The 26,280-nt window shown below is 39.7% G+C and overlaps 1 protein-coding gene across 1 annotated transcript in view; it reads right to left on the minus strand.

Annotated features, from left to right (window-relative positions):
• KALRN (kalirin RhoGEF kinase) overlaps nucleotides 1–26,280 on the minus strand; it is a 515,545-nt gene that overhangs the window by 105,542 nt on the left and 383,723 nt on the right. The window contains exons 10-12 of the mRNA XM_078394494.1: nucleotides 25,781–25,903; nucleotides 16,445–16,636; nucleotides 7,553–7,722 (exon numbers count right to left, since the gene is read on the minus strand). Of these exons, the coding sequence (XP_078250620.1) occupies nucleotides 7,553–7,722; nucleotides 16,445–16,636; nucleotides 25,781–25,903 (485 nt within the window). The remainder of the gene's footprint in view (nucleotides 1–7,552; nucleotides 7,723–16,444; nucleotides 16,637–25,780; nucleotides 25,904–26,280) is intronic.

A 26,280-nucleotide genomic window follows, 5' to 3' on the forward strand; every position in this document is an offset into this window, starting at 1 on the left:
GTGGGCGGTCACACATTAGACCTGGTGTTTTCCCCCAAATGGAGTGTTACCAGCCAAATTTGGGTTCTAAGATTCTCTGGCAAGGAATCAGGCATAGACGCAACAGCTTAACCAAAGGCCCAATTTTATTTGAATAGCAGCAAAGAAAAGGTCAGCTGGGACTCCTCTTAAAAGCAGAGAAGACCCCAAAAATACAATGTACACATGTTTTATAATGATACAAACAAAGAGTCATAAAAGTACTACAATTCTATTGGTTATTTGTATCCCAACTTTGGATTCAGTTCCTTTTAGGGTAGTGATGCCAATTAAGTTAATCTATTGGCTACCTATAGGTATGCAGATCGTGTGCTCATGTATCCTTTGCTTATGCTCAGGAAGTGTCTAAATGTCTGGGGAAAGAATCTTATCTTTTGGTATGTTTATGTGTAGCCTTCCTGGGCCTTGATACATGGCCTTCACTCTCCAGCTCTCCTGCTGGTGATGTTCTGACTTTTATCACCTGGTTCCTCCTTGGCCACATTCTTTAGCTGACCATCTGCTAGATCCAAGGTGATGGGGTGCAGGGAAAAGTAACTAAAGGAAAATCCTATACTATCTGTTAATGTTTCTCTATTTGCCTGAGCTATGTCTTGGGCCTAGTTGCTCTGAGGCCTGTGTTTTCTCTGCTAAGGGTTATACTAAAATCTAGTTTGATTCTGCTCCGGTATCAGGAGTGAGTGTGGTCTGATGATGACTGACCTTGTGTCAGTCCCCTTATCATGGTCGGATCACCACCTAATCAAATGCAACCTCTCAGTGGCTCTCCTTCTCCGCAGGGAGCAAGGACCTATTTCAATGGTCTGCCCTCAAAGGTTACTTAATCCCATTGGATTCCAGAATTCCATGAGAGAGATTTCGATTGATCTGACTGGCGCTCCTGTTGAGGCCCTGGTTGATGGCTGGCTTGCCGCCGCTACTAGGGCTGCTGACACAATCGCTCCTAAACACCCTCTCCACTGCAGAGTTGATCCAGCACCCTGGTTTAACCAGCAGCTGCGAGCTATGAAGCAGAATAGGAGAAGGCTAGAGTGCAACTGGAGATGGAACCCGATGGAATATAATCAGAAAGTTGTCAGGACTGCGACTAAGCATTACATTACCAGGGTGAGGGCTGCCATTCAAGCTTACTTTGCTGTCCAGATAAGCGAAGCTTCAAATCAGCAGGCGGAACTTTTCCGTATAGTTCACGATCTATCCAGAATTGGTCTAAGTGATAGGCCTCCCACTAATATTTCACCTGACGAATTTGCAGCATTTTAAAAATCTAAAGTGGAGGCCATCCACCGGGATCTTTCTCCTTTTTTCAATACAATAGATCAAGCAGAGATGTCCAGCGCTCTTCCTTGCCCAATGAGGCTCAATCTCTTTCAGACTGTGACACCAGATATGGCGGACAAAGCGCTTGAACACTGTCGTGCCACCACCTCCTCCCTTGACCCTTGCCCAGCCTGGCTAATTAAAGTAGCCTGGCCTATAACAAGTGAATTGGACACTGCAATAATTAACGGGTCTCTCTACTCAAGGAGACACTAATTAGGCCCATTAGGAAGAAACTAAGTTTGGCGCGGATGATATTGGCAATTACAGCCCCATCGCCAATACGAGGGTGGTGGCTGACCAGCTCCAGGTCCTTCTGGATGAAACCAATGCCCTGGATCCACTTCACTCAGGCTTCAGGCTGTGTCATGGCATGGAAACGGCATTGGGCACCCTGTTTGATGATCTGTGGAGGGAGGCCAACAGGGGCGAAATGTCTCTGTTGATCCTTCTCAATATCTCAGCTGCTTCCAATACTGTCAATCATGGTATCCTCCTGGGGAGGCTCTCTGAGCTGGGAATTGGCGGTCTGGCACTTGCCTGGCTCTGATCCTTCTTGGAGGATGGTCCTCAGAGAGTACCACTTGGGGAGAATGTATCGGCCCCATGGAGTCTCAAATGAAGGGCTTGATTATCTTCCCAATGATGTTTAATATCTATATGAGGCCGCTGGATCAAGTCATCAGGGGATCAGGGGGTGTGGGGCTTTATGTCATCAGTATGTTTATGATACCTAGCTCTACATCTGTAGAGTGGAAGCCCTTTCGTCCCTTCAGCGCTGCCTGGAGGCCGTATTGCAATGGATGCAGTTGAACAGAACAGACTGAGGCTGAACCCAGACAAGATGGAGGTCCTTAGGGTGGTTGGCCCCACTATCGGTGGTTTGGGAAACTCCCTCACTTTGGGGGGAGTGACTCTCGCCACGAAGAGTGATGTTTAAAGCTTGGGGGTTCACCTAGATCCGGTGCTAACCATGGAAACCCAGGCAGCGTCAGTGGTCCGCACCGCCTACTTCCACCTTTGGCGAATTGCCCTGTCTTGATGGTGGGGTGCTTACCACTCTGGTCCATACGCTTATAATCTCGAGATTAGACTACTGTAATGAGCTCTATGTGGGGCTACCTTCAAGATTGATGTGGAAACTTCAAATGGTGCAGAACGTGGCAGACAGACTTCTCATGGGGTGATAAAAGATCAACATATCTCCCCTACTCTAGCTGCCATGCATTGGCTGCTTGTTCATTTCCGCATTGATTTCAAAGTATTAACAATGACAAATAAAGCCCTAAATGGTTTAGGACCTCAATATCTAGTGGAATGCCTTTTCCCACCTATATCTACCCGAATCACTTGTTCTAGCCAGGAGGGGTGTCTGAGGGGCCTAATACCAAGGGAGACTTGGAGAGGAAGAACAAGAAACTGGGCCTTTTCAGGAGTGGCCCCTCGCCTCTGGCTCCCTCGCTGGGTGTTCTGGTTGCTAAGCTCTTACCAGGCATAAATAAAGGTGCAGATTCTAAATTCCAAAAGCTTTAAACATCTTGACATTTTGCTATCTAAGGGACCATCTCTCTTGCTATGAACCTGTGTAGCTGTTAAGATAAACAGGAGAAACCATCTTGAGAATACCAATAGCTGCACACACCTGCTTGATAGGCATATGAGATAGGGCTTTTTCTTGAGCTCCCATCACAGCTGAAAACAGCTTTCTACAGTTTCCATTCTCACTGCATTTAGGAAGGGTATGAAAACACATCTTTTAAAACTGGTTTATGATAACATCGAATTGATGTTGATGACTTTAACTCTTCATTGCTGTATTGATTTCAGTGGCTTTTATAGTTTTGCTTGTTTTATTTGATTTTGATTATTTTGTGATTGAATAATTTTTACCTTTGTTTTTTTTTATTTATTTTATTTATTTTATTGGATCTAGACCACCCATCTAGACCAAAGATCTACTCTATGTTTATTTATGTTTTATGACTGTAAACCACCCTGAACACTAACAAGTATGGAAAGGCAGTGTATAAATGTATTGACGGTCATTTATTATTATTATTATTATTATTATTATTATTATTATTATTATTATTATTATTATTATTATTATTATTATTATTATTATTATTATTATTATTATTATTATTATTATTATTATTATTATTATTATTATTATTATTATATTTCCATCATGAATACATACTAACCTATTGCCACTTGTTAATGAGATGTTAGTTATATTTCGAAGTATGGGCCTGACTAGTGCACCCAGGACCACAATGCTTTGTTAATAGCTAGCAATTTGCTAACCCAAGACATACACAGTTTTCTTTATAGAAACTTTAACCGGCAATAGGACTCTGGCCATTTTGAAAGGTGTCTGATACTTAATCTTTAGGCAGTTCCACACATCCTAGAATACAATATCTAAATGTGTCAATTTAACAATCAAACACTGACATATGATGCATATGTTAGTCCTATAACACCAAGATATAGACAATTCATATCCAAATCCAAGAATCTGTAGTATAGCGTAATCTCTAAACGGGACTTCCCAGAAAGTGCCATAACTTTCACAGACTCATCTGTGTCATTCTACATAAGGATAAGGGCCCTAGTGCTAAAAGGAAGGGTTTAATCCTTTCATCCTATGGCTATTGCCCAATAAAAAAAATGTTACCCCTGCAGCTGGTATTCACTGCCAGGGTGGGCCATAATCTATTCACAAAGTGTGGAAATTGCTGGCTTATCCAGATACACAGTGGAAAGAAAAACTCCAGACAGGAGATTACAAAGCTGATTTTGATATAATTACAAATATGTATGTATGTATGTATGTATGTATGTATGTATGTATGTATGTATGTATGTATGTATGTATGTATGTATGTATGTATGTATGTATGTATGTATGTATGTATGTATGTATGTATGTATGTATGTATGTATGTATGTATTTTTTTATTTTATTTTATTTTATTTTATTTTATTTATATGCCGCCCACACTACACAAAGGTCTCTGGGCGGCTTACAACATTTAAAATACAATAAAGATATGTAACAATTAAAATACAATTAATATATATATAAAATTGCCATCGGACCCACAGCTAATATTATTTCAGTTAAAAGCCTTCTGGAACAGGAAGGTTTTGACCTGGCGCCGAAATGTCATCAGTGTCGGTGCCAGACGAATCTCAGTCGGGAGGGCATTCCATAGTCTGGGGGCAGCTGCCAAAAAGGCCCTCTGTCTACAAGCCGTCCCTCTTACCTCCTTAAGGGACGGCTCTTTCAAAAGGGCCCCCTGGCTAGATCTTAACTGCCGGGTAGGCTCATATGGAAGGAGGCGGTCCTTCAGGTGTCCAGGGCCCAAGCCGTTTAGGGCTTTATATGTCAAAACAAGCACTTTGAATTGGGCCCGGGCAGCAACTGGTAGCCAATGTAACTTATACAGAATCGGCTTGATATGTTCCCTGGCGGCCACACCACTCACCAGCCGCGCCACTCGATTCTGGACCAGTTGCAGTCGCCGGACTGTCTTCAAAGGTAGCCCCACGTAAAGCGCATTGCAGTAATCTATACGGGATGTTACCAGTGCATGTGTAACTGTCATGAGACTCCGCTCGTTCAGGTAGGGCCGTAGCTGGTATAGTTTCCGCAGCTGGAGGAAGGTGCCCCTGGCCACCGAGTCCACCTGGGCTTCCAGTGTTAGACTGGGGTCCAGGAGCACCCCCAAGCTGCGGACCCTGTCCCTTAGGGGGAGTGTAACCCCATTCAGGGCAGGGAGATGGCCCTCCAGCCTATCTGGAGAAGCACCCACTAACAGCACTTCTGTCTTGTCTGGATTGAGTTTCAATTTATTGACCCTCATCCAGTCCATTATCAGGTCTAGACACGAGTTCAGCATAGAAACCGCCTCACCTGGATTGGTGGAAAACGAGAGGTAGAGCTGAGTATCGTCAGCATATTGCTGACTCCTCAGCCCAAACCTCCTGATGACCTCTCCCAGTGGTTTCATGTAGATGTTAAACAGCATGGGGGACAGTATCGAGCCCTGAGGAACCCCATGACATGAATGCCATGGGGCAGAGCAACTGTCCCCCAGCACCACCCTCTGGACACGGTCAGCCAGGAAGGAGTGGAACCACCGTAAAGCAGTGCCCCCAACTCCCAACCCAGCCAGCCTATCCAGAAGGACACCATGGTCGATGGTGTTGAAAGCCGCTGAGAGGTCCAGGAGTATCAACAGGGTCACACTCCCCCTGTCTTTCTCCCGGCAAAGGTCATCATACAGGGCGACCAAGGCAGTCTCTGTACCAAAACCCGGCCTGAAACCCAATTGAAATGGATCCAGAAAATCCGTTTCATCCAGCAGCACCTGGAGTTGCCCAGCCACAACCCGCTCCAACACTTTACCCAAATAAGGGAGGTTCGCTACTGTTCGATAGTTAGCCACCAGCCTTGGGTCCAGGTTTGGCTTTTTAAGGAGTGGTCGAATTACCGCCTCTTTCAAGGCGGTAGGGACCACTCCCTCTCTCAAAGAGGCATTCACGGCCTCCTGGACCCAGGTGCGAACCCCCCTGGCTGATCTTCTAATTAGCCAGGATGGGCAAGGGTCGAGCGGAGTTGTGGTAAAACGGACAGATCCAAGCACCCTGTCCACATCCTCAAGTCTCAACAATTGAAACTCATCCATATACCACCCATTGTTGTTAGTTTTACCTCAACTGGCAAAATAGTCTCAACAGATTCAGTCAGAGACTCTTGTGTTGAGAAAGAATAAAAAAATGTTTCTCTTTTACTCACAAATCTCCACATATAACAGAAAAGCAAATAAAATATTTAATTGTTACATGAGATCTTAACTGGTTAACTTCATTATTTAATTAACTGACTGGTTATATAAATATTTCACCCAAACTCTGACTGCTGACTCCATAATTGACGAACGCTTAACACCCTAAGAACACAGACATTTCTAACTAACACTGAACCCTGACTGAGTTAAAAAAAGGGGGAGGGGAAAGGAATCTGAGGTAAAGAGGGAACAACTGGCTGCTACTGACAGCAATCCCGCTCAGAGTGGTATAGATTTACCAGATGAGCAGGATATAAATCAAATAAATAAATAAATAAATAAATAAATAAATCCCAGTCCAGAAAAGTCCCTCTCAGCTAAAAATTCCTCTTAAATGTGTAATATGCAGGTTGCTGAATTGCAACAGTATTCACTACTGTGGTGGGTTGGCGGGCTCGAATCATCTGGGTGTTATTCAGTTTTGTTTTTTTAATTTGGAGATCTGATTATCCTTACTTAGGGCTGCCAAATCTAAGACTTTATAGAAACAGTGATGTTTGCTCTCCAGTAAGAGAAGGAACAAAAAGAAGAACAGTAAAACGAGATACTGCTGGAGGATGATAAACAGAGAAGAATGTTTAAAATTAGCAATTATGAATGTGGGCTTCCCCACCACTAGAGTTTAAAGTATCCTACTGCAAATAGGTGAAAATGGATCACCTTTTTAAAAAGAAACAAATTGGTACTTCCAGACCAATACCAATCAAAAGCCAGTCACTGCTGACTGCATAAACCTGCAATACACAGGAGCAACATTTATGCTGCTGTCTTGAGGAAACAAAGATATTCCATTGATTCATCCATTGTGCACTGTGAATAGTATAAAATTAATTCATAATGAAACTGGAAGTGCTAGAAGCAAGCATTATCTGGGGAAAAAGAGGAATGCTCTACTTGTCACTATAGCTCCTGGTAGAACGAAATTTTTGGGTGTGATAAAATATTGTGTTCAATGCTACATGAAACTACATTTTATTTAGTGGTTTCTGGATAGATGCTGTTTAGCAGGAGTATGCTCATAAATCACCAGGCTTCTGTTTAACAATGTTCTGTAAATATCCACTTAAAACATTTACTGTACACACTAACTACTTAATCATGCTCACTTAAGCTTATCTATAGGTCTTCTCATGCATTACACACAGCGGGTCCAAAGTGATTTAAGGCTATTTTTATCAGTCTCTGCAAATCATTTGCTGAAGTTTTAAAAAAGAATAAAATACTCTGAACTATACTAAACAAAATAACATGTCAGTGATAAATTCTCCCCTTATATTCTAAGCTATGCTCCTCTATTCAATTGTGCCTCAGGTGCAATGTAATAAACGTACCTGAGCTGCTGGATTAGATCTTCCCCTTCCTTGATGACATTAAGAGTAGCATCAAGGGTAGCTGTTTGCTGCTGCTGGAACTGCTTAATGAGTTCTTGAACAGCATCCACCGAGTCAGCGCAGACATCTTCCAAGAGTTCCTTCTGAAGATCTTCCATCCATGTCCAAAGCTGTAAAGAAGGGAAAAGAACACAAATAACTTAAAGAAAATAATGTGGAGGAGGGGGAGAGAGAGAAAAGAGAAATTGAATTTTAACCTTTTAATCCTCTAAAACCAGCTCAAAGAGAATTAATCAGAATACTACAAAGCACAGTATGTCAGATGCTAAAGAGCATGGAAAATTACATGTCTTAACTTCCATATTACATGAAATAAAAACTGAAAGATTACATTAAAATATGACATTTGGAATATGCTCTTCTCCCCCCCCCCCACTGCTTTATTAGCTAAAGAAAGAAAGGGTACACCACTGCTCAGTTTTTAATGAAATGCTAAAATGCTGCTTTTTCAAATGCAAAATGAACAGATCCAGTAAACAGAACTGGGCTTACTGTGGCCCCTTTTCTTTTTTTGGACCCAATGAAATGTTTAAGTTCCATTATAAGTAGAACACTCCAAACACTTTTCAGTTGACCTGCAAACCATGGTCTGTCATTTTGTTGCTGCTGCTGTTGCATTTGTGCCGAAGCTTGCCTTATATAAATGGTTTATAAGAAATTACGTACCTCTTCCTATTTGTAACAGAAGACTAGGACGGCAGAATGGAAGATACAACATCAGCAAACCACATCTTATATGGTATGATATTAGATAGCAAGAGTCACTGTTTCAAGAACCATTATGTTAAGGAGAAGAGTAGTACGTACTGGTGTCACACTAAGCTTTCCTTCCAAGTTCCTTGGCAAATTACCACTGTTTGAAAGCAGAACTGTGTTTGCCACTCAACCTGTCCTACATAATCTCAGCTAGCACTCAGACAGCATTACCATTGCCAACGGAAGCTATGACTGTTAGTCCAGTTTGCTTTTGCATGCTGAATATTTGTGATTTTTGTGTGTGTGTGTGTATGTGTGTGTGTGTGTGAGAGAGAGAGACAGAGAGAGAGAGAGAGAGAGAGAGAGAGAGAGAGAGAGAGATCCTGGGTTTCAGCACGCGCTTTACTTGGGCCAGACCTGAATCCTATGAAGTAGAGCATCACTCCTCTACAGTTGATTCAGTTTAGATTTTGTTTTATAATAAGCGAGTGAGGAAGTCAAAGCCCTTATTGTCTTCAACTAGCATCAAGACCCAGCACTTTGTAAAACTGGGCCCAAAGGAAGATATTTCTCCTTAAGAATCAGCAAAAAAAATCTTGGTTAACATAAATGGTCAGACCCCTTATATAGTCTATAATGCACTTTTATTCTCTGCTTGTTATATTAAGAAATAATTGCTGATGTCGTCCTTGAATTAGCATATCTAGTAATCTGGTGATACATGACAACTGCATTTGTAGATGCTGTAAAGCTTCAAAGCCTGTGACCCATCTTCTCAGGCAGAATCGAATTGCACTGGAAACGCTTGGCATGCCCTGGTTTTCTGGAAAACTCAATGGAAAAACTATATTCAATGCACACAGAATCAAATTCTATAGTTTATATCTTTTTAATGTTCTCAGAAGAGGTGCTCCCTCAAGTAATGAAATACCTCCATTTGTCACAGCACATGATTTTCCTCACTTATACATCTTGCACAGTTTGTGATTGGTCACTGGAAGCAAAACAGAATTAATGTGGAAATCTGCCTACTGAAAAACATATATCTGAGAATATTGTGTTGGATGGAAACCATGTGTCTCTGAAACTGCTGCATTCACAGAAATTAATCGAGATGCCCTTTCTCACATGGCACACTATCCACAGAGGAACCTGTACCTTCTAGTTTAGGATTAAATACAAACTAGTTTAATCTACGTAGTTTAGGATAAAATTAAGTCATCATAGTCATTTCCTCATCTGAAGAAAAATTTCCTTGAAGTCAAATTACATGTTACAAATGACATGTTCTATTAAAAATTATTTTGCTGCACATAATTGGTTAGGCTGTTCTACATCTCATTTTTACCATTTGTCATGAAATTTATGCCAACTTTTTGAGTAATGATTAATGTTTCATCTTAGTTTAATTCATTCTTTAAAAGGCAATTGAAGGGGCTGGCTATTTTTTGCCATTTTAATTTCTTAAAAAACTAAAAAGCAATGTCCTGCTAATGATTAAATAGAGCAGGAAACCCCCCCATCCACTGGATCAGCATCCACAGATTCAATTATCTGTTGCCTGAAAAATCAAATTAAAAAACACAGAAATACATATTTATCCATATTTCCTTTGTGTATTTACCAGAATTAGCCACTGGAGGTAGCCAAAGACAATGCTTTGTATACCGTTCGCTATTTCTGTGTTTTTCGGGGGAGGGCTTGGAATGGATCCTCTGTGAATACTGTGGTCCTATTGTGTAACAATGTGACGGACAGGTCAGGAACCACTCCTGTCCATCACAATGGAACCCTGATTCAGGAGCCAATGGCTGTACAGAAGAGGCGGAACTAAGGATATTTAAGAAGAATGGATGACAGTTAAAGAGCAGTTAGAATCTGAGTTTTGGAGTTAGGTCACAGTTAGGGAAGAAGTAGGGATGAGTTAGGGACTTCAGTTAGAGAGATGCAGTTTTGGCAGTTAGGACCAGTCTGGTGTTAGAGAAGAATAGAGAGATAGAGAAGAAGATGTGAAATGAATAAATACTTGAAGTAACATGATTCTGTCTAAGCAAATATAAATGTTATAAAAGTACAGTTGATTGCATGAATAAAATAAGATCATCCATGATCTACTTTATATGATTTACTTGTGAACACTTTAATAAACATTGTTTAATTGAATAACACTGATTGAAGAGTCCTATTTGATATAGTGAGGAATATCTCCTCTGGTAGAAGCGGAAAAGGATTGAAAAATAAATGTCACACCCAAAAGTAAACCTGGGTTGTGTGGAGAAACAAACAGGGGAATGGGTGTGTGACAAACAATGTTATATCGCTTTTAATTTTAGAAAAAAAGAGAGATAAACTATTATGAATTCATGCTTGTTTACATACCATTTGTGCAAAGCTACTGTTGCCAGCATAGCAACTCAGACATCATCTGGACATTATTATTCTAAAATATAGATATATCAAATCTCTGATTATTAAGTACAACCATATCAGCCACTATTACTGTAGAAACTTGCAATATGCAGCCTTAAATCTGATAGCAAGCTATAAAAAACCAAATGTGATAAGTTGATTGATTGCAATTATAGCCTGCTACATGGCTTCAATGCCCTTAAAATAGTTAAATAATGAAATGTATTTTGTCTGTCTTTCTAACAGTGACCCAAATGCATTCCAGATTGACCCACTAATTCTAAGTAGTCAGGACTATCACTTAAATAATAATCTGTCCAAATTGTTTAGATTAGACTATGCAGGAAGATGCTCACCCCTGTGGAGAGCAATTTAAATAATGTTAGCCAATAGTTCCTCAGACTGACCAGAATTTTCCTAAGACATACTGAGTTGAATTCTTCTTGCTCTGAAGAAACAGTGCAAACATTCCATCAAAATCTGGTAATCAAATCGAGAGATATAATGATCACAAAAGACTACACAATCCTTTCATATGTGCTCATCTTAGCCATTAACCATTTCATCTGACTTTGTTGAGAAGTCTATGGAAATGCCCTCTGGAATGATACTGTTCCTCTGTCTACACAAATCTCAAGCCAATTTGGTCCTCCCCCTGCCCCCCGCCCAAGATGGTGCTTGATGCGCCTATATTTAAAACAGGTATGCTTTAAAAAACTACTGCCAGATCCATCAGAGAATCTTTTCAGAATACAGTATTTTAACTGATTATTTAAACAAGTACAGTATACATTGTAGCTCTAGTGCCACCTGTGGCTCACAGAAGCCAATCGGATAGTAAGAAGTTAGGGAAAGCCACTGTATATATAGAATCATAGAATCATAGAATCACAGAGTTGGAAGAGACCACAGGGTCCATTGAGTCCAACCCCCTGCCATGCAGGAACTCCATCAAAGCACTCCCGACAGATGGCCATCCAACCTCTGCTTAAAAACTTCCAAGGAAGGAGACTTCACCAGACTCTGAGGCAGCCTATTCCACTGCCGACCAGCTCTGACTGTCAGGATGCTCTTCCTGAGATTCAGGTGGAATCTCTTTTCCTGTAGTTTGAAACCACTGCTCCTTGTCCTATTGTCTGGAACCACGGAAAACAAACCTGTCTCTTCCTGGACATGACATCCCTACAAATATTTAAACATGACTATCATGTCCCCTCTTAACCTTCTTTTTGTAAGGCTAAACATTCCCAGCTCCCTAAGCCGCTCCTCACAGGACATGGCTTCCAAACCTTTGACCATTTTGGTTGCCCTCCTCTGGACACATTCCAGGTTGTCAACATCCTTCTATAATTATGTACAACATCTCATCTGTTTATATCAATTCCCCCAGTGGACAATGAAAACAAAGTTGGAGTGACATTGTTCCAGTTCTCAGATGAAGTAATAAATCAATTTGATTTACTCTCCTGGAAACATATTAATGACTAATGGTGAAGGGAGAATCCCACAACCACTGCTATTGCTCCCTAGAGATGTTGCCCTATAGATATGGGATTGTTGTTGTTTAGTCATTAGGTCGTGTTCGACTCTTCGTGACCCCATGGACAGAGCGCGCCAGGCCCTCCTGTCTTCCACTGCCAGCCGGAGTTTGGTCAAATTCATGTTGGAAGTTCCAATGACACTGTCCAACCATCTTGTCCTCTATTGTACCCTTCTCCTCTTGCCCTCATACTTTCCCAACATCGGGGTCTTTTCCAGGGAGTCTTCTCTTCTCATAAGATGGCCAAAGGAGCCTCAGCTTCAGGCTCTGTCCTTTAAAACATCCCAATAACACAGTATGCACTCCTACCCAATATTGTTTTGCTACTCTACAAATCCACCACATATGATAATAGCTGACTTTTTCATTATTGAATTGAACTTATTTTTATTTAATTTAGTGTAAGCTGCCTTGTAGTGTAAGTTCCTATTTTGGGGAGTAAGAAATGGCAAAAATAAACAAAAATAAAATAATGTAAGCCGAATTCTAAATATTTGCAGTCCAGCCACATAGATTTGTTTAAAATAAGATCTGTAGACATAAAACAGCATTAAGAGTCTTATTCCAAGATCATAACCTCCAACAGCAAGGATTTGCATACTACAAATTATTAAAGTGCAACTCCTTGACTCAGAAGGATTTAATCTCCTAGAATCTTCACTGATGACAGGGAAAGTCTAGCACAAAGAATTTACGGGTTTTAATATGATTAAGAAAATAACTCAGAAACAACTTACAACTAAAATCTGATTTCGAATGATCTTTCATTTCTCACATGGATGCTCTAATTGAGACAAAAATGAAACACTGCTAGCACTGGAGCTTGAGGTTAAGCAAAAACTAAGAGGAGGAGCGTGTATAAGAAAGATGACACAACCTCCTATCCGTGCTAGCTTTTATGTTTGGAACTATACTTTTCATTGGAGGGCATGAGGACACAACCCAATGGAAAGTAAATATTGCACAGTCTGGGGACATCCCAGTCTGCACATATACCTGTGTAGCCTGCACATGTTCATAAACCATCCCCAATGCTGTAGATTTAAACCACAGGCAGCAATTTTCATCATGTCAAGGTCCAGTGAACAAAAAACAAATAAAAAAATGAAACAAAGCACAACAAGGAGATGGGGAGAAAGAAGGTACCTAGAATGCCAAAGTAAGGCAAGCTTTGGTTTAACGTTAGGCCAATTTCAGGTTCTTCTGTTAAAAAAACAACAACAACAACACACTTCTGGTGTAAGGTATTTGCCGTGCCAAAAAATCTGATTATGTTTCAAAGTTCCATTGATCATACTGATACAGCCAAGTATGATGTGCATTCCAAGAAAATGTGCTTAAGATGGCTATGCCTGCCTCAATGAGCATTCCAAAACCCAAGGAAATATATGTGGGAAATTCAAAGTTCATCCATCCTGCTATATCATATTGTGTTAGTCAGATGCTCTATATTTTTTCAGCATGATAGGCAGGCGCATATTTCCACTTTAAATACTCCTTGAATTAGCCTACCATTATGAACCTGGAGCTAATTAAGAGCATGAACTGTCAAGGGCAAATTAAATTCTATGCTCATTTCACCAATCAAGGAAAAGGGTAAATGAATGTAATCAGCATCAAAAGAGCTATTCCCGTTTTTAAAATTGTGACAGTTTACAGCAGAGTGTGCATCTCTAACAGATGCAGTATCCTGTACTGGAAAGGAAGTGATTTGTTAGGCTGTCTGGAAAGAACCATGAAGTTCTTACCATTTTCCATGCCTCGTACATTCCATAAATCCTTGGTCTAGCGGTGTAGATTCCCAAGCACTTAACATATTTTCCCTCTGGTGTGTATGATCATTTGCTAAACATGACACAGGACTTGATCTTGATAGAAATCTTCATGTGCTTTCCATGACTGCCTCACCCCTCTCCTAGAATTTCAAAAGTAAATCACTTCTGACAACTTTGAATCATTCTATGAAAACTTTCTAAGGATTAAGCAAATGTTCTGCCTCTTCTCTGACAAATGGAAAGCCCAGCTGAAACAACCAGCTTCTCAAAGTATCACTTTGATTTCAGTCATTTTATACAGATACAGAGAACTAACCTGACATCAGAACTTGATAAAAATAACACACCATCAACCAGAATATAATCTTTGTAACAGGACCAGAGAATAGCTAAGAGATTTTTTGGAAGAGGGTGGGACAATCAATCAACTGACCAACCAACCGACCAACAAACCAAACAACCAATCAATCAATAAGGTAAACCAGATGCAAAAGATTGCGATGGTGATCACAATCAGCCTGTGCTACATATATTTTTTTGGGGGGGGGGGAATTAAGAACTGAAAAAAGGGCACAACCTGACATGTCTTAATCATAAGCAGAGATAAGGATTCTGGAAAATTCCAGGAGTAAACAAAACTACTTTGCAGTAAACAAAACTACCTTTTCTAAGCTTTGGTATAGCCTAATAATTTAGCAGGCCCTCCCACAATAATCAAAAGAGACCAGAACATAGATTGAAAAAGTTGCTTTTAAAGACTTTTGCTGGCTAGGGTATTCTGGTGGTTATAGTCCAAAAGAGTAACTTTCCCTCATCCATCAGTTTTGAAATGAACGCATACTGTGTAGTTATGTTCCATCGATACCTAAAAACATTTCATGCCATTCCAGATGCTGAAGAGAAAGAATAATGTGTTATAGAATATTTCCTTTACACTACTTTTCTGTAACCAAAGACATTTGTTTGTTCAAGCACCTCTGCTGCAGCTTATTACGAATTACTTGTGTGAAGCACAAAACTCAGCTAATACCGACAAAGCCTTTAGCTTCTGAGGGTTACTTTATGGATCAAGTGTGCTGTGGTATACAGATGCTACAGTGCATGAAAAAACAATGATTCAGATTAATCCGTTCTCCTTGCAGAATAAAACATATCTTCCAAAGACACACACTGCTGAACAGACTTTGGTCTAAAAGAGAAAAATGTGAAGCATGCTGTAATTACACCCCTAGGGTCTTTCTAATTTCAGTGTCCTACCCTCTGTGTCTGCTGGAGGAGTATCTTATCTCTGTGCATTTTTCACTTGAACAAAAACAGCATTTTGTCTAGTCCTGAGTAAGTTACTGAATATCACATAAGGGAATGCATTTTGGACACAATTTGAATCAGAGCTTTTTCAGACTATATCTCCCAGAACCTTGCAGCTAGAAAGACCATTAGTCATGTTGGCATTTGGAAGTTATAGTCCAAATACTAACTTTTCTGAGCAATGAGTTGAATAATATGGGATCTAAAACTATTGTCAATTATTCACCAGAAAGTTTTATTAGAATAGTATCAAAAATTGAAAACAACTTGATGCTTCATAAATACGAAAGGAAAAAATAGCTATCACTCACCACAATATTGCTGATGGGAATACAGTGGACCCTCGACTTACAGACGGCTCGACTTACAGAATTTTCAAGTTACAGACTTCTCTGGCCGCAAAATTTAGATTCGACTTGCAGCCGGAGAATCGACTTACAGACCAGAAAAAAACCAAAATGGAACAAAAATAGAATAAAAACTGCCAGTTATGGGATTAATCGGTTTTCAATGCATTGTAGGTCAATAGAAATTTGACCTACAGACTTTTCGACTTGCAGCCACCGTTCCAATACAGATTAATTCTGTAAGTAGAAGGTCCACTGTAGATCCATCAGTGGAACTGGGAAAGGCAATTCCTCTTTTCTCTGTAACACCTTAAATATCTACTACATGGGGCAGAGAGGGGAGGAGAAAGTCCCACTGAAGATGTGAGGAGGGGGGAGTGGAACTTTCCTTCCCTCTGTTCCACTGATGGAACACTTTCTGTAAGCAGAAGGCCACTGACACCATTGTGTCATACACACTAAAATTACACATTATTACTGATCATTATGAACTCAGTACATCATGTGACCTTTTACAGGACTGTGATAAACATGAAATTAAAAAAAAGAAAATCATCTCTACTTTTTCTTAAGAGTTATGACATGCAAATCAGACAAGAAGACAGCTCGGCTTTTAATGCATGATACACAATCTGTTAAGTCTTTTGAGTTGTCATGCTGTACATTATACATTCAATCTAGCATGCCACAACTTGACTGTGACTTTACAATGCAGGACTATTGTTACTGAAGACCTATCACACTGCAAGAATCTTACCTCTTTAGTATGAGTATGGAAGGAGACTGACATGTCCAAAAGTAGCTTCCTCTGTTCTACTCTTCTGACAAAATCCTGAATCCGCACTTCTAGATGCCGTGCTGCTTTGTAGATCTCTTCAGGGTCACACTCTCCAGTCTGAGCCAATTGCTCTGCAGCTTCCAGTAGCTTGTCAGCATTAGTATAGGTATTCTGCCAGTGAACAGAGCAGGAAACAAAGTGCAAGTCACATAATGCTGGCAATTAGAGCACTATCACACGTATTTACACTTCCAAAATCCAGGAATGGAATCCAGAATCATAACATGAAAGAAGCTATTCCAGAGGATCGTCTTTGCAAAGAGAGCTAGCAAAAGCTCACATAGAATAATCTCCCAATAGGCATGAAATAGTTTCAGACTATGAAATAGTTTAAAACGTACACCTCCTCCAGATCTAGCCTGTTTGACAGCTCGGAACAGCTCAGCATATACTAATTTCTGTGAACTCTGGAATCTTTCAGAGCTGATGGAGGAACACAAAATTAAGCACTTCAGAGGCAGGGGTGGTCTCCTGGAGAATATTTCACAATACATTCAGTTATGAAGGAGTCCTAACAGCTAGCAGGTTACAACTTGCAAACCACATACCCTGAGAACACTGCTGCTAGACGAAATGTGTTGTTCTGTTACTGTGTACTGTTGAGGAAAGCACTCCATCTGTGAGATTCTAGCCTCATCCAGTATAGTACACAAACTCAGTTAGATCCTGTGGTGATCAACAGGATTTCACAACCCAGTCCTTTTGTAGAAAATTCAAAAGGAAAAAAACGGCAGCACCAAAACAACAACAACAACCCCACCAGCTAATAACAATTCATTTTCTGTTTTTTCACGTGATGATGGATAATTAGAGTGAATCAAAATACATTCAGTTAAACATTTAACTCAGTTCTATATTTTCTATGAAGATTATTCAGTACATCTGGAAACAATATCCTATTATTCAAGAATATACTGCAGAGTATAAGTCAGCAGAAGAACTGTCAGTATTCAGGAACCAATATTATCATCAGAACACAATGGCTTTTTCTCCACAGTGAGTGAGGGGGCCCGGAACTACAATGGAAACAACCCTTCTAATCACATCCCACCTTCTTCTATATTGTGCATTGAAGAAATGGTGTTAACATTTACAAGCTGATGGCAGAAAGTTTTGCTGTCATTCTTATCAGGTTTCATGATATAATTGATTATACTGTACTATGCCATCTGTATGATTACCTGACAAAGCCTAAACTTTAAAAGGGAACTATTAAAAGTGTAAAGAAACAGAGCCCTGCTTTGCATTCATGTATTGGTTGCTGTTTTCTCTTTTAATATTTCACAGGGGGATGAGAGGACAATCATGAACAGCCATGGTGGATATGGTTTATTCTTTTACCAGGGAGAGTTAACTTTGGCACAGTCAAATGACAAATCTTTTTCAGATTGGGTCATGGGGTATCTTGTGGTCTGCAGGATTCCTAAGTACGAAGACGGCTACACGTGTCCTCAGTCACTTTTCAATGCATCTAGGGGTTGTAACATGATGCTGAACACTATATGCATGCAATACCATGATTCCTCAATATTTGGTGGCTCACAGCTCAATGCATAATTAATTGCACTGAAGTGCATGAGATGTTGTGATATAATAAGAACATTCTGTCCATTTTCCTATAATGGCTTATCTTCCACGCAAGTCATCACTTGAAAAACACAGTCAATGTGGATTCACAGCAGGTAAAAAGGACTCAGAGCAACTCAAGGTCATCAGGCAAGACAGGATTTGTCAAGACTGCACAGGTGCTGGCTGGAATACTTTGCTACAAAGAACACTTTTACACAAGAAAAAGGTAAAGCTAAAGGTTCCCCTTGACAATTTTTCCAGTTGCATCCGACTCTAGGGGGCGGTGCTCGTCCCCGTTTCCAGGCCATAGAGCCAATGTTTGTCCAAAGACAATCTTCTGCGGTCACATGGCCAGTGTGACCTAGACACGGAATGCTGTTACCTTCCCACCGAAGTGACCCCTATTTATCTAGTCATATTTGCATGCTTTCGAACCACTAGTTGGCGGGAGCTGGGACAAGCGACAGGCGCTCACTCGGTCACGTGGATTCGCTCTTACAGCTGAAGATCTACAGACCTTACAGCACAGAGGCTTCTGTGGTTTAACCCGCAGTGCCACCATGTCCTTCTTTACACAAGAAAAGGTAGTAGCAAAATTATACAATTGTCAAGTTGGAAGGGTTGGATGTCCAGCTTTTTGTCAATGCAGAAACCCAGAGTTAAAGCATCCTTCACCGATGCTTTAGCATAGGTGTTTATCTCTGTTTCAAAACCTGCAGAGCACCATCTTCTGAGGTCGTCCATTCCACTGTCAAAGTCAGGAAGTGCTTTCTAACAATTAACAAGAATTTTCTTCCTTGTAATTTGAATCCACTGGTTCAGGTCCTGCCCTCTTGAACAACAGAAAACTAGTTTCCTTCAGATATGTGAAGATGGTTATTGTACCATCTCTGAAGTCTTTTCTTCTGGCTAAACACAGTCTTGTCCTTCAACTTATCCTCACAGAACTTGGTTTCTAGACCCTTTACCATCTTGGACATCCTTCTATGGATGTATTCCAAGCTGTCAATAACTTCCTTAAAATGGTGCCCTGAACTGGCATAGTACTCCAGATGAGATCTGACCAAGGCTAAATAGAGCAATACTATTATTACACTTTTTGATCTGGATGCTATACTTCTGTCCATGCAGCCTGGAATTGGATGTGTTTTTTGTGCCATTACACCATACCACTGAATCCTATTTAGCATGTCATCTACTAGGATCCCTACATCCTTTCCACTTGTACCACAATCAAGCTATAGTTACCCATCCTATATTGTCCATATTGTGCATGAGACCAATGACCCATGGAGGGTCACATCTTCACAGTGGAAGTTTAGGAAAAGGAGCCAAATGCTCCCTCTGAAGTGAAGCAACCTATAACCCATCTAAATTTGAAATCTTGGGATGATACAAAGCCATGAGACCAGGAGACATGGCACCGGACTGGCCACTGTTAGGAACAGAATGCTGATCTTTTGGCCTGATCCATCAAGACAATCCTCAGGTTTTCAACAACTTCCTTCACAACACTGCTCCATAGTTTCCAACATTCAAAATGAAAGTATCAAAATTGGCTCATGGATTTTTGGCATGTTATGTATAGACAATATGCACATGCTCTTCCATCGAATCTGAAACCCTGAGTTTCTCAATATGACATCCCCTTCCTTATAGTATTTTGAAACAAGCTAGGGTTCTCTTCATACCCCAGAAACAGAGATGTACACTGGCTCCCTAGAAGAGCATTTGAGCTCCTTGTTCCATGCAAAAAGGACCAGGAAACCTTTAGTCTATCCTTTTTTAGTCAGTAGAGTGCCTGACATGAAAACTGAAGCATTTTAAAAAGCCACAGAGAAGCAGGAGAGATGGAGTTTGTCTCTGTGTGTGTGTGTGTGTGTGTGTGTGTGTGTGTGTGTGTGTGTGTGTGTGTGTGTGTGTGTGTGTGTGTGTGTGTGTGCGCGCGCGCGCACTGGGTGTTCTTCTCTGCTATTCTCATCTTATGCATATCACTCCGTGAAATTAGATAAAAAGCATGCAGAAGTTAACCAAAAGATATGCTTCAGTTTGTCATGGAACACGATCTCGCTATATTGTTTACTGCTGACAGATGCAGGTGGGGGTGCGGTAATAAAGCCTTTGCTTTGGTGACCAATATAAATGGGGCCATCCAATTTATAACAACTCCTTCCTACAAGGACTCTAAGATACTTGTTGCTAATGGGAGTTAGAAAAGATTCTCCTACAAAAACCCAATTTTTAAAAAATCAAATGTTAGTGGTTTACAAGTGGAAATAAGGGTTGAATGTATATCTCATGACTAAGAAGAAAGAGGAACAAACATTCAGCTTGAAATGAAAAAGCCAAATAATAAAGAGAACACATCTATCAAAGGCAAAATCAAATGCAGTGCATTGAAAATGGTTATACAGCCACTGTAGTCTCCACCCCATTATTGGTTTTCCTCTACCATCTTTTGTATATATATCATATTGTTTTATTTTGGATTTTTTTTTCTGTATCATAATTGTGCCATTAATTGATATTGTCTATGGAATAAAATAATTTGTGAAGGTATTGTGTAAATGTTGTTTGATCACTGAAAATGATCACAGCATGGGCATGTTAAACAAAAATATATTTAAATATAACAGTTAATATCAGTCTGAAATGCCCATTTGTACACATGGATTTTGTAAATTATTCCATTTTCTTGTCAGTGGGTTTTTATTTTTATTTTATTTTCAAAAACAAAAGTAGAGAGAACAAAACATCTAATTAACATCTACTAAAGAAATATCTAAATACACAATAACCACCACCACCACCCCCTGTCACCAGAACCATTTGGGGTATAACCACCAATTCCATTTACCCCTGTGGAACCCCATCTTCCTTTCAGAATTGCATTGACTCTTAAATTGGGCTTTGTCCCTTCCCCTTTATTAATACAAAATTGGTATATTATATTATCCCCATATATCTATGAATACACACAATCTGGTTTTTTGATGACATTAAATAAGAAATTTACAGAACAGTCAAACTGTGATTTCTTAAATCTCTACATTTTTATTTCCCATTCTGGGAGCAAACGCTAAGAACCATAATGCAGTGCCTCTATCAACACTTTCACATTTCATCTCATTTTTAGTGACTCACAAGACTAGAAAAGCCTTGCTTAATTTCATGTATAGCCACATTTCTTTCTCCCTGAAATACATGTCAAGGATTTTTAATGGTTTCAATTAGCAAGTGCTGAATTTAAATAATTGCCATCACACATCCATCTATCCTATATGCAGATCATTTCATACATTGCTGCTGGAAGATGAAGAAAGATCTGGAAATGCAAAGCTAGCAGGTAACATGAAATAGATCGTTTTAAATCTTACTAGCAATAAAATTGGTAAGGTGTTTAAACCTTAAAAGGGCAGAGGCATTTGAAGAAAATGCCGTGGTTTCCAATGGCTACCCTTTAGTATTTAAACTGGATGTTTACAATCTAGATTTAGAAGATGGCAAACCTTTCAAAGAGGCAGAAGGCCCTCCTAATGCACAAAGAGTGCCACCTATAGGATGAAAAACTCACATTTTAATTTCCATCTTTTCCGCCCATTTTGCAGTCTGCATTCCTGTTGTCCTAGGTGAAAGACATAACCACATGAGCTATAAAGAACTCTTCTCTCCCAGTCTTTAATGGCTTTACCAATATTATCTACAGACTGGACCTAAGTTCTTCTGCGTAACTGACAGGGCTTGGCTATGGGGAAATTTCCGAAGAAAGTCAGAAACTGGGAAGCAAGAATCAAGAAGACCCAAAATAATCAGGATCAGATGGCCAACCAGAAGGCAGGACTAGAGAGTGAACCAGGAGTCATTAGGACCATAGAGCAATATGTACTTATATTTTACAATCAGAGATAGAAGAATTTTTAAAGAATTATCACACATGCTGAATGGTGTATATGTGCATGCAACAACCTCCTCCTTAATTGGTAGCCTTGTGTATATTATTTTCTATAGTCCCTTTCTTTCCCTGTATGTAACTTTGAAACCGAGCAGGAGAGTAAGTGTGAACTACACAAGAGATCACCATTGAGTGGCCAGTGTATGAACAGGATTTCCACCCCAAACAACAAAATAAAATATATCCAACACAAAATAGAAATCTTCAAAAGAATTCAAGTCTGACAAGGTCTGGTTTCTACAGTTTGCTTCTACTGTTATACTTTCCCAAAACACTGTGTGCTATTTTCACAAGCCTTTAATCTTTCAATACATCTTGGATATCTGTTTATGTCCTGATGTGCCACACAGCATTCTGAGGCTTCATTTAAACCTCAATAAATTAGTAAGATGATTCTGGTATAAATCTATCCAGAGACAAGAGATATATCAAGCTGCTGCAAATGTCAGTGTGGAATTTAGTAATTAACTCAAGTAGAATAGGAGTCCTGCTTCAGATCAGTATGTAGCATTCTGAATCAACAAAGCAAAATATTAAAAATCAAATATCTGAGTAGAGAGATAATGCAAAAACATCTTCCACCAAGACGTGTGACATCTATTGGGTAGCGTTTTGTAATTCCAAACCTCAGCTTTAAAAGTATCTTGCCATGTAGAAAAGTGAGACAGTGATTTCCCCTAGTTTCCTCTTCCCTGGCATGTCAAATTGGATGACATCAATCAGAAGAGCAAGAATTCCATTCTGTTCCCAATATTCTGCCCTTCCACAGTGAACCCTACCAGCCAACAAACTGTGTTGCTGGTGTCCCAAGAGACAGTTTAAGAGACTGAGACTACTGGCTAAAAATATTCAGGAGGGGAACCTAAAGGTTTATGAACTGCCTGGGTACAGGGTAAAGTGAAAGTAATCTCACCCCTGTTGACCTGTAACTGACTCAGTAGACTGAGCCCTGACAATCTGTACTTGGGTGAGAAGTGGGCAACTGATGAAAAAAAGAGTCTGGTTCTGGGATTTTGCCCTGCTTGGTGTCTCTTTGTGAATGGTAGTAAGCACAAGAGGATCTTCTCAATGGGGACCATATGGCACATTTGAAGGGGACCACAGACGGGGAAAGGACTCTTCACACACCACCTCGTACGTTCATTATGTGATGTATACAATCCTGATTTAGCCTAGATTTCTTTCATATTGTGTTTATGGCTGTCACAAAAAAAAAAGATTGAGAATGGTTGATCTCTGACAATGGTGTCCTCAACATTCTATGTTGAGCTATGTAAAGTTTGGTATCTTTTTTCTTTTTGGCAATGTGGGCACAAAATTGTGCAGCAATACTGGGCCATTTCCTGGTGTTTTGAATCATGAATACAGAAGCATAATATCCCACATTCATAAACTGGAGCGTGTTTTTTGTTGTGTTTTGAAGAACTGAATACTCTCTTTATTTGGCTCACCTACACATGGTTTAGGTCAGGTCATTACTACTAGAAGTCTATGCACTCAGGACATGGTTTTAAAAAACAGAATGTGACTCTTCCACATCACATACACTCAGCAATATAGCCATCAGTAACAAGAAACAATGATGAAACTGAGACTGTCATACTCTGGCTACATCATGAGAAGACAGGACTCGCTGAAAGAAGTTGAAGGTGGTAGGAAAGAAGGAGACCAAATATGAGATGGATTGACTTCATAACAGAAGGTGCAGCTTTGAATTTGCAAGAGCTGATCAGGACTGTTAATGATGGGACGTTTTGGAGGTCACCAATTCATTGGGTTGTCATCAATCAGAGGTGACTTGAGAATGCATGAGAAAAAGAACAAGAACCACCACTACCTAACAAAAGTACACATTTATGTATTTGTTGACACAGACCAGTGTATGAAAAACTAGTTAGTGTTAAAGGTGCCACAAGACTTCCCGGTTCATTTATGCATTTGACTAACGAGATATCTATAATATGGCAGCAAATGATAATGAGATTATTTTTATACTCCCACTACCTCAGAGACATCCAGAGAAACAGGGGAAACAACAAAATTCCTCTCATCACATCACAGGACAACAAAGAGAAGGAAGGGCTTATATGTACAGTGATTACCTCCCAAAAACTTTTAAATGTGCTCACAGGAGGATTGATGTTCCTCTACAGGTGAATACTTCCCCTGCAACAGAGTTCATATTTCCTCTCTGGAGTATGAGCAGAGAGAAGATTGTCCATTGAATCCAAGAAAAGAAAGAGGAACTTTTCTCCAATCCATGTAGCCCCAAACGCTGAGCCAGAAACACTCTTGGGAACCCATAGCATTGTGTACCTCTGCTATACACCAAATGGATTATCACCTGGCAAATGATGATGTGTTATCCCACCCAGTATTGACTGAACCTTTATTTCATAATCTGCTATTCCACTGACCAGGAACAACTCTTCCCTGCCAGTTAAAGCCAGTGGACCTTGGAAAGATGACAGGGGAGAGAATTAGGGATGCTTCCATAATTAAAAATGAGCCCAAAGGAATTCAATATGTATATTATGGGAAGCATCAATTAAGGAGAAATGTATTTGTATCTACTTGTGGCTGTAAATGCCAATAAAGAGATGAATTAATTATGATACTAAAATGTACTGTATAAACAAGGGCAACAGGAAAATATTAAAAAGACAGCAATCTCCTCAGGCTAGGGCAATAAGAACAGCAGACTATTGCAATCCTTCAGGTCATTATATTTTATGTGTTGACCTTCAGAGATATATCATGGTACGTGTGAGGATGACAAGCCTACCATAAAGAGATAAAGATTCTCATCCATTTTATGAAACTGGGTCAGAATTAGGATGGCTACTCATTGATGCTATGTTAACAAAATACAAAATGGGATTCTTTAGCATATTGATGATGGCCACCAGAAATAATATAACAAAAGCATAACAGAAGCAAAAGTACTATGGCAACTTTAAGACTAACCCATTTATTTCAATGTCAGCTTTCTGAAGAAGTGGATGGCAACCCATAAAAGCTCACATTGAAATAAATTTCTTAGTCATAAAAGTGTGACAATACTTTTGTTTTTCTTTTCATTCTGCTTTTTTGTTGCTGAAATAGACTTACACAGCTACCTCTTTGAAACACATCAGAAAGCTCCAGATCATCTCATTTAATCTAATATCAGCAACTTTATTATTAATATGGGCAATCATAATGATCCCTTTGGAACTCCATATTGTGGGGCTAACCATGGGGCTGACCATCTAGGTAAGAGCAGAGAGAAAAACCATCAGACCTGACATCAGATGCACCAAACAATGAAAGATAATGGTGTATTCTGCAGTCTCAAATATTTCTTAGTGGGGTTCACGAAGAACAACAATGAAGTGTTTTCTTTGTCATACTCTAGAGGCAGCCTATGTAACAAGGTTGAAAAAGTTACTGTTGTATTATTCTGCCTTACCTCCAGAATTTAAATGTACAGTATTTTTCACATTTTTAAAAGAACATACGGCTTATTTTTTAAAAAGATATTGGTCATATATTGGATTTATTTCTGTTTCCATATCACTTTAACAGTTTTTGGTAGACAGAAGAGCAATACATAAATACTTTTAATAATATTAAACAATAAAACAAAGCATCTGTAGGTGAATGCCAAAATATAAAGGATAGCCATTTTCTCGTGTCCTCAGTGTACTGCACACTTTGCCCTCACAGTATGCGCAGATCTTTCGCTCTCTTACCTGTGCTACTTCTTCAAAATCATCGTGCCTTTTTTGAAGAGCTCGTGCCCTATGAAGGGATTTTCCCACTCCTGTATGTTTACTAAGAAAAGCCTCCCCATGGTTTTCAATCCAGTCCAGCACCTAGACAAAAAAGAGAGGGGGGGGAATCCAATTATCTTCTATGGCTATTCAACACAAAGCATCATCCAATTATCTGCCAGTATCACTTCAAAACAACATCATTCCATATAAGTGGATTCAACAAGCTGAGGAGTTTATCTCTGCTAACATTCAACACTGTTCAGAGCCAAATCCCATCAGATCCAAACTAAAATGTCCTTGACTGTTTCCTGATAAATTGCTATTATTGAATAGCTGTTGTCTGTTCATTTCTGACATATAAATCACACATTTCTTGATAACCACCAGAAAATTTATAGCAGAAATGCTGGCTGTGCTCTGAAATGTTGTGATTTTTAAAAAGTAAAGGAACTTTAAAAGGAAAATTTTCCTCAGGG

The sequence above is a fragment of the Pogona vitticeps genome, chromosome 1, assembly GCF_051106095.1.
Source record: "Pogona vitticeps strain Pit_001003342236 chromosome 1, PviZW2.1, whole genome shotgun sequence".
NCBI lineage: Eukaryota > Metazoa > Chordata > Lepidosauria > Squamata > Agamidae > Pogona > Pogona vitticeps.